The sequence below is a fragment of the Otolemur garnettii genome, unplaced genomic scaffold (genome assembly GCF_000181295.1).
Source record: "Otolemur garnettii isolate 467f Iridium unplaced genomic scaffold, OtoGar3 scaffold00011, whole genome shotgun sequence".
Taxonomy (NCBI): Eukaryota; Metazoa; Chordata; class Mammalia; order Primates; family Galagidae; genus Otolemur; species Otolemur garnettii.
This window is the reverse complement of record NW_003852406.1, coordinates 3,392,380-3,401,492: the sequence shown is the minus strand read 5'-3', so window position 1 is coordinate 3,401,492 and position 9,113 is coordinate 3,392,380. Positions and strand designations below refer to the sequence as shown.

The 9,113-nt window shown below is 37.8% G+C and overlaps 2 protein-coding genes across 3 annotated transcripts in view; one reads left to right on the top strand and one right to left on the bottom strand.

Moving 5' to 3' along the window:
- Positions 1-6,871, top strand: part of USP50 (ubiquitin specific peptidase 50) — a 35,799-nt gene extending 28,928 nt beyond the window's left edge. The window contains exon 7 of the mRNA XM_003784351.2: positions 6,382-6,871. Within this exon, the coding sequence (XP_003784399.1) occupies positions 6,382-6,573 (192 nt within the window). The 3' untranslated portion in view covers positions 6,574-6,871. The remainder of the gene's footprint in view (positions 1-6,381) is intronic.
- An 83-nt stretch (positions 6,872-6,954) lies between these two features.
- LOC100966321 (ubiquitin carboxyl-terminal hydrolase 8) overlaps positions 6,955-9,113 on the bottom strand; it is a 34,983-nt gene continuing 32,824 nt past the window's right edge. The window contains exons 12-13 of one of the 2 annotated variants that reach the window (XM_023510073.1): positions 8,560-8,692; positions 6,955-8,411 (exon numbers count right to left, since the gene is read on the bottom strand). In XM_023510073.1, coding sequence (XP_023365841.1) covers positions 8,226-8,411; positions 8,560-8,692 — 319 coding nt within the window. In that variant the 3' untranslated portion in view covers positions 6,955-8,225. The remainder of the gene's footprint in view (positions 8,412-8,559; positions 8,693-9,113) is intronic. The other variant, XM_023510074.1, reaches the window with a different exon arrangement.

Below are 9,113 nucleotides of genomic sequence, written 5' to 3'. Positions count from 1 at the left end.
CCACAACGCCTGGCTATTTTTTGGTTGTAGTTGTCATTGTTGTTTGGCAGGCCTGGACTGAATTCGAACCCGCCACATTAGATGTATGTGGATGGCGCCTTAGCCACTTGAGCCACAGGCACTGAGCCATCATATGGTCTTTATCCTTTATTCTGTTAATGTGATATATCACATTTATTGCTTTTCATAGGTTAAACCATCCTTGGATTCTCTGATAAATCTTAATGGGTTATGGTGGATTATTCTGTTAATGTGTTGAATTTGCTTTGCTAGTATTTTGTTAAGGATCTATGCATCGATGTTCATCAGGGATATTGTCCTATAATTTTCTTGTACTATCTTCTTTGGCTTTGTTATCAGGGTAATGCTGGCCTTGTGAAGTAAGTTTGGAATTATTGCCTCTGGTTTGATTTTTTTTGAAAGAGTTTGAGAAGGACTAGTATTAGTTCTTTAAGTGTTTGATAGAATTCATCTGTGAAGTCATTTAGTCCTGAGACTTATTACTGATTGAATCTCTACAGGTGCCCGCCACAATGCCCAGCTATTTTTAGAGACAGGGTCTTGCTCTTAGGCTGGTCTTAAACTCTTGAGCTCAGGCAGTCCACCGGCCTCAGCCTCCCAGAGTGCTAGGATTACAGGCATGTGCTACTACTCCCAGGTCTTCCTGTTTATTTTTTTAAGGGGAAAAAATCCTATTTTCATTGCCTTCACTATAAAGAGAATTTGAGAATTTAGTATTCTAATCCATGCAAAATGGTACATCTCTCTGTTTATCTAGGATTCTCTTTAGCATCATTCAATAAGATTTTACAATTTCCTCCATTGAGGTCTTGGCTATCTTACATTTATTCCTAAGTATCTTATTTATTTATTTGCTTGAGACACAGTCTCACTTTGTCACCCTTGGTAGAGTGCCATGGATGAGGCCTATGAGAGCTATGAGAACTCAAATCAACCTCAAACTCTCAGACTCAAGCAATCCTCTTGCCTCAGCTTCCCAAGTACCTGAAACTACAGGTACTTACCACAATGCCTGGCTATTTTTTAGGGACAATAGGTCTCAATCTTGCTCAGGCTGGTCTTGAACTCCTGAGCTCAGGCGATCAACCCACCTCAGCCTCCAAAAGTGCTAGATTACAGGTGTGAGCCATTGTGACCAGCCTAAGTATCTTTTTTTTTTGGAGACAGTCTCATTGTGTTGCCTTTGGTAGAGTGCCATGGCAACCTCAAACTCTTGGGCTCAAACGATTCTCTTGCCTCAGCCTCCCAAGTAGGCACAACACCCCAGATATTTTTTTGGTGCAGTTGTCATTGTTCTTTAGCAGGCCCAGGCTGGGTTTGAACCTGCCTGCCTCGGCCTATGTGGCCGGCATCCTAACTACTGAGCTATGGGCACCTAGCTTTTTTTATCCTACTTTTGTTATTTCTTTCTGTTGTAAATAACATGGTAATTTCTTAAGTGTTTATGGATTTTTTCACCTTCTTTTCTGCTTTGTTAACCTGATTTCTCTAGTCATTTACTCCCATAGTTCTTGCCTACTACTAAATCAGGTAAGCTTTCTTTAGTCTATTTTTCCTCTACAACCTTGGAAATGATACATTTTATTTTGGTTCTTTAACAATTATACTAAAAATTAAAGCTTTCATACTAAAAGGATAAAGTCAATCAAGATCCTCATACTCTCCTCCCAAACAAATAGAAGACTCTTAACATTTTAATTCTGCAGACCAGTTAAATCAAGGACCCAGGGAACACTTGCAAGCTGTTGTAGATAACACTACTAGTTTTACTTTCCCTCCTCAACAAATAAAGTAGCAGGAATTGAGCAGGTCTTTAGGCTGATAGAGAAGACCACTCAAACATTAAGGGAATCAATACTCATCAGCTCCTGCTGAGTGCCAGGCACTGGAGATAGAAGGAAGCAATGTGGACACAGTCCTTGACTTCTAAGCTCTTACAGCCTATGGAGAAGGCAGACCTGTGCGGGTAAACGCCACTACAGGGGATGCTGTAGAGGGGATGAATGGGAGGGATACTGTGGTAGAATATGACAGGGGCTTTGACACTTCTGGTTTGTAAGAACAAAAACCATCCTTCTCTTGTCCATGCTAGAGACACTTTGTTTTTTGAGACAGTCTCAAGCTGTCGCCCTGGGTACAGCGCACTGGAGTCATAGCTGACAGTAACCTCCAACTTGGGCTCAAGTCATCCTCTTGCCTCAGTTTTCTATTTTATTAGAGATGAGGTCTCACTTTCTCACTTTTTGCTCAGGCTGATCTCGAAACCTGTGAGCTAAAGCTATCTACCCGCCTCAGCCTCCCAGAGTGGTAGGATTACAGGTGTTAGCACCTGGCATGCTAGAGACACTTATTACCAATGCCTTGATTTCATACCCGAGTTTCCGATCTGGGTTGGAGGATTAACACTTAAATTTCTCTGGTGAATGATGAATAAATCAGCTTAAAGAGAATAGCTGAATGCCAAAGTAGTGCCTTAGCAACAGCCTGTTGCTATAAAGTTCACCTGAACCAGGTGAAAATTTGGTACTAAATAGGAAAAAAAAAATTCTGATCACTGAACTACTCTTACTGTTTTCACGCATTTTGGTTTTAACTTATTTTAATTTGCCTCCAAAAGAGGCATTATCTACCATGATCTTATACAGTTCACATTGGTTTACATTTGCCAGGATCTTTACCAGTCTTTTTGCTAACCACTGTCTTCTACGTGTAACTTCTGCCTCTTTATCAATTTCATTTATTCACACAACACCTACTTTAGACTTTTCAGCCACGGTCCGTTTTACAACCTCTGTCATTGGAAAAGTGTTTAGTTTACTTTCATTCTTGAATATAATTTAACTAGAAATCAAATTCTACATTGACAATTATTTCCCTTCATCATTTTGAAGCTATTTTATTTCTGGTTTCTACAGCTGCCATAAAAATGTCTACCAGCAGGTTATCTTTTTTGTGTGTGCTGGTAAACTCTTCTATCTGGCTGCTTTTAAGCTTCTCCCCTTTACCTTTGTGGTTCTGAAGCATTTCACAATATTATGTTCACTGATGTTTAAGACAGGGTCTTGTCCTGTCACTTGGGCTAAAGTATAGTGGTGTCATCATAGCTCTCTGAAACCTCAAACCCTTGAGCTGGAGTGATTCTCTTACCTCAGCCTCTCAAGTAGCTGGGAGTACAGGTGTGCACCTGGCCCACTGTGCTGCTTCAGTTTGAAAATTCATGTGTTATTAATCATTTTCAGCCATTGTCACCTTTTAATAGTACCTTGCTTCTGTACTGTCCATTCTCTCCTCCTAGAACCCTGAGTTAGACATACACTCAATCTTCTCATTCAGTTTTCCATGCCTCAACCCATATTTTCCATCACCACTTCATTCCTGGTAATTCCTCCAGCTTTGGAGGAATCTTTTTATAGTTTATTTGTTCTCTTTAATTCTATGTACTTATCTATCCATTAAATCTTTATTTCCAGTACACTTATACCTAGGTTTCTGGGGGTAGGGAGGCTGGTTCCAGGATCCCTATGGACACCAACATCTACAGATGCTCAAGTTCTTTATATAAAATGGCAGAGTATTTGCACATCCTCCCATATAGTTGAAATCATCTCTAGATTACTTATACCTAATACAGTGTAAATACCATGTAAAAAGTTAAGTTTCTGTTATGTATTTGTATGTTTTCCTCCACATATTTTCTGTCCACAGTTGGTGGATTCCATGGAAGTTGTAGATATGGAGGGCTGACTGTATTGTTATTTTTCATTTCTGCTTTCGTTTTCAAAGTTTGCTTCTTTCTCTTAAATGTCTTTAAATATACTTTATTTGTAGTCTGGACTGTGATAATTCTATTATCTAAAGTCCTTGGGAGCTTAATCTTGCAATTTATTGCTTTTTGACTTTACTTATGGTGAATTGTTTACTTCTTTATTGTAGTTATTTTGAGTTGAGAGCTCAGCTTCATTGGAGTTTTATATGTGGATATCCTGTGAAGCCTGAGTGAAGGGACATCAATACAGAAAGAGATGGTTTCTTTCTGCCAAGCACCCCAGAAAGATTTTCATATTAAATACATAATATTCAGCTCAGTGTCCATAGCACAGTGGTTATAGCGCTGGCCACATGCACTGAGGCTGTCAATTCGAACCCAGGCTGGGCCAGCTAAACAACGACAACTCCAACAAAAATAATAGCTAGGCGTTGTGGCGGGTGCCTATAGTCCCAGCTACTTGGGAGGCAGAGGCAGGAAAATCTTGAGCCCAGGAGTTGGAGGTTGCTTTGAGCTCTTATGCCCAGGGCAACAGATTGAGGCTCCGTCTCAAAAAAAAAAAAAAAGAGAGAATTGCTAAAACCCAAGACTTTGAGGTTGCTGTGAGCTATGACGCCATGGCACTCTGAGGGCGACATAGTGAGACTCTGTCTGGAAAGAAAAAAATAATAAAAATAACAATAAAATAAATAAATATACAAGATTCCCAGGTGACAGTGTAAATTTGTATCCCAAGTGGTGAAAAGGCAGGTCTGTGGTAACGAATTCCCAGAAATGACTTTCATTCTCTTTACCCAAAGTCCAAGCTAACACAAGCACTAGAGCAGTGGTTCTTACCTTCCTAATGATGTGACCCTTTAATATAGTTCCTGTGGATCGCGACCCACAGGTTGAGAACCGCTGCACTAGAGGGTGCATTTTCCCTTTTAGTTTATTCTTTCATTGAGAGTGAATCTTTTTAAGGGACTGGCTTCAAATGAGGATTTCAGTCCACCTTCTTACCTTGTAGGGGCCAAAGACTTTATCTCCCATCTCCTTGTGTGACCTTCAAAACCCAAGCACCCTGGTTACAAAGACCAGGGATTGTCTTTACATATTATTAGATACATGAGATATCTAATAATAGCTGTATAAGACAAGATTTATTCCCATGTTAATAGATGTGAAGTCAAATCTCACAAAAGTTACATGATTTCACTAAGATAATTGAGTGGTAGTATACCTGAATTCACAAGTGAAATTGACAATAATCCATTTACAGGGTGGCACCTGTGGCTCAATGGGTAGGGCACCAGCCCCATATACCAAGGGTGGCAGGTTCAAACCTGGTCCCAGCCAAACTGCAAGAAAAAATAGCCAGGCATCGTGGCAGGTGACTGTAGTCCCAGCTGAGGCAAGAGAATTGCCTAAGCCCAAGAGCTGGAGGTTGCTGTGAGCTGTGACACCACGGCACTCCACCAAGGGTGACAAAGTGAGACTCTGTCTCTAAAAAAAAAAAAAAAAAAAAAAAATTCATTTACGAGCCAGCCACACTGGCACATGCCTGTAGTCTTAGCTAGGAGACTGACAAGGGAGGACTGTTTGTGCCCAGGAGTTCAGTCCAGCCTGGACAACATAGCAAGGCCCCACCATGAAATTAAAAAATAAACCATTTTCTTCCATCTACACCAAGGGTCAGCCCTTTGTTCTGTGAAAGGCCAGACAGTAAATCTTTTAGGCTTCATAGGCCATATAGTTACTATTGCACCTATTTAATTTTACTGTCATAATATTGAAACAGCCACTGAAAGTATAAACAAATGAGCATGGCTGTGTTCCCATAAAATTTTTTAAAGACACTTACATTTGAATTTCATCTGATTTTCATATGTAACAAACTATTATTTGGATTTTTAAATATACAAATAAGTCTATTTACAAAAATATAAAACCCATTGTTAACACAAGGGTCATACAAAAACAGCCTGGATTTTACCCATGAGCCATGCTTGGTTTGCTGACTCCGGTAGTATTCCTTAACACCTCTGGAGAAAGTTGCTCCAGTGTCTCTGTTTCAAAAAATCCTGTAACAGGTTAGGAAAGACATGGAAAAGGAGAGTGGGGCATATTATGTATTATGTTCTTTTTTTTGGACCTTAGGAGATTGAGGGAGGGAATTGTTACTACACAGCCCCCCGAACTTGTGCTATACCAAATAATTGTTTAAATGTCTTGTCCCAATATTAAATGTCTTTTTGTGTCTTACACTACCTTCCTTACAATTAAAAGTTTAGGAAAGATGACTTCTTTTAAATTTTCCTTTAATGTTTAGTAGGTGATACACAGGAAGTGTTGAGTAAATATTAACTGTATTAATCAGATGCTGCCAAATACTGTCTCACTTCCTTCACAGATGTTAAAGAGTAGGTACAACATATAAGCAGTTCCAATGAAATGAAAAATAGGAGGCTGTATATATAATTTAACTTAAAATTATCTTTTTAAATTTAGCATAAGGGTCAATTTAAAAAGTATTTCTTGGCCCTATCTTTTTTGTTCTAGTATTTAGAGCATTTGCATGTGAATACTAAGTCTGAAATTCCTTCCTCCCCTAGAACCACTTTGGTGATCTGGATGGTGGCCACTACACAGCTTTCTGCAAGAACTCAGTCACCCAGGCCTGGTATAGCTTTGATGACACACGAGTCAGTGAGATTCCAGATACTTCGGTTCAAACAGCTACAGCATATCTCCTGTTCTATAGCTGCCAACCCTTTTCTATACCTACAAAAAAATGCAAGAGCTAGGAAAATGCTGTTTACTCAACACTGCAAAACAAGCAGTCAGAAACTGGTAGTAAAGTTTTGTGTTGTCAATAAACTGTTACAGCTAAATTGCATCACTAACATTTTTAAGTCTTTTTGACATATAATGTAACGTTGTATAAGGTAAGTCTTTAGCAAAGAAGACTGAAAAAGGCAGTGTGAAGATGATGAAATAAATGCTAATGGATAAAGGCTTTCAAAGCACTGTAGGTTACATACTGACTTCAGGTTTCAAAATTCAGTGTTTATTAGTGTGGATTTCTATCATAAAATATCTTATAATTGTATATATTAAACAAATTATTTTCCAAAGATACTTCATGGAGTTAAACAAAAATAATTTTTGTTTTCAAATGGCTGTGAACTTAAGAATGTGATCTAAAAATATTTCATTGATACAGTAATTTAGTCAAGATACTGTCTTAGACTTCATTGTCAAACATGAAAAGGTTAATAACTCCACAATTCAAAACCCATCCTTTAATTTTCTCCCTGAGAACCTGCTAATGGTGACATCTTTCAGAAGCATTTTATTATCTTAGTTTTGTATGAAGTAGTTACTGACTTCATGTATGGCAGCTGGGTCCCTGAGGTAAATGATAAATTCCAAGCTCCTTTATCTCTTTTAATATGTCACTCTGTAAAGCTGTGGTTCATACGGTACATAATGCATAATTCACTTAGTTCTTAAGAATATTTGATAACTCTACTCTGGAAAGTATAAGTTATTATGTTCTTTCGACTTCCAACTCTGAAATGCTATCTGAAGTTCCACTATCAAGTTGAAGGATGAATGGAATTGAGTCCTGATTCAACAGGGTAAGTGCACTAAAACCAATGTGGTGGGACTTGTGTGGTATATTTATATGTGTGTGTGTATAAAAATCTATGGTTCTACTGTCCTATGTTTGATAATACATTATTTTTCTCATTAAGATTTTAATGTAGGTGTAAATGAAACTCTCATTTTAAAAAAATTAAAGAAAGTTTCCATTTATTTTTTAGAATAAAGATTTAGTGCACAAATACAGCCCAAAGACAACAGAAAAATAGCTTTGCCCTGTCATTTACTCAGAATAGGCTAAAAAAAAAGAAAGAAAGAAAAAAGAAAAGGAAAGAAAAAAGCAATTCTCTGAATTCTAGGCTTCACAAAAGAACCATATGTTAAACTATGTACATGGATTTGATGTGCAAGTGTGCAATAAATATGTACACATACATGCCTATCTGCTTTACATCATTCTGGATTATTCATAGTAAGTCAAGCTGCGATTTAGAAATGTAAAAAGGCCATAACAGTGAAAAGGGAAAAAAAGGGATACAATGGTTTTTCGATTAGTAGAATAATAATGCTTAGCTAGTTAATTATTTGAACTTTGGAGCAGGCTAAAAAAGTTGTTTTGAAGTAAATGGTACCTGTAAGGGATGCTTACTGAAATACTTGTTAAATATTATTTGTCAAGTTTTGATAATAGCACTGACCTAATTATATAGTACGAGTAACACAGCTCTCACTGTCCTAGGTTTCTGCTAAGTGGCCGGCTACAGCTAGCTACCCCATTGCCTTTATAAGCAATTCAAGAGTTGTGTTGCTGAGACTTTTAAAAGATAATTAGCTCAAAACCTATATCTCTTTATGTGGCTACATCAGTTGCTCGTGGTCCCAAGGAAGTATAAAAGAGGATATAAGCAGCTGAAGACTTCACAGATGAAACGGAGATCTCAGAAACTTCATGATCATCAAACTTAAACCACCGTTGTCTTGCTGCATTTTTGCAATAGGCAGTGTAGTGGCCTCCATCCAGCCCGCCGTAGTGATTCTATGCCAAACAAGACAGAAAATCAACTTAACTTAAAGCTTTGAAATTGGTATTTTAAATAACAGTTTAAGTTGTTCTTACTCTAGGGTAAGAAACCATGCAAACCATGCTTTGAAACAAAAAATCATTAGTTCAAGGAGATACTTACTGAAACTGAAAACAGGTTGTATTTCTTCAGATTGTTCTTTGGACCAATAACATACTGTGACAAGTCAAGATTTTCTAATGGAAAGTCCACAGATGTCTGTAATTTTTGCTTCCACCTGCCATCATATGAAAAACTGCAGAAGAAAATATTATATTCTCTGATGGAGAATGACATCAGAATGAATGCTTACTCATTAACATCCAGTTTTTTAACCAGGACAATAAAATCCATTTTGACTACAAAGACTCAAAATTTATCTAATAGAGGAACCTATAAATGACATGCCCAAGGTAACAGACAGCGGTAAGACCACACTCTGGTCCCCTGATCCTTCGTAAAAAGACTCATTTGTTTATAATGTTAATTACTGCAAAACACAGGAAAGACTAAGGACAGCTGCTCCAGATTTTCTGGGGAAACTAGGACGAGACTGATGATTGAAATAATGGTATCCCACTGCTCTTTTCCTAATACCAAAATAATGGTATTTTGGTTGGTGTAATATGGTTTTCAGAATTGTTTTTTGAAAAACTAGATTCTTTTTTTTTTTTTTT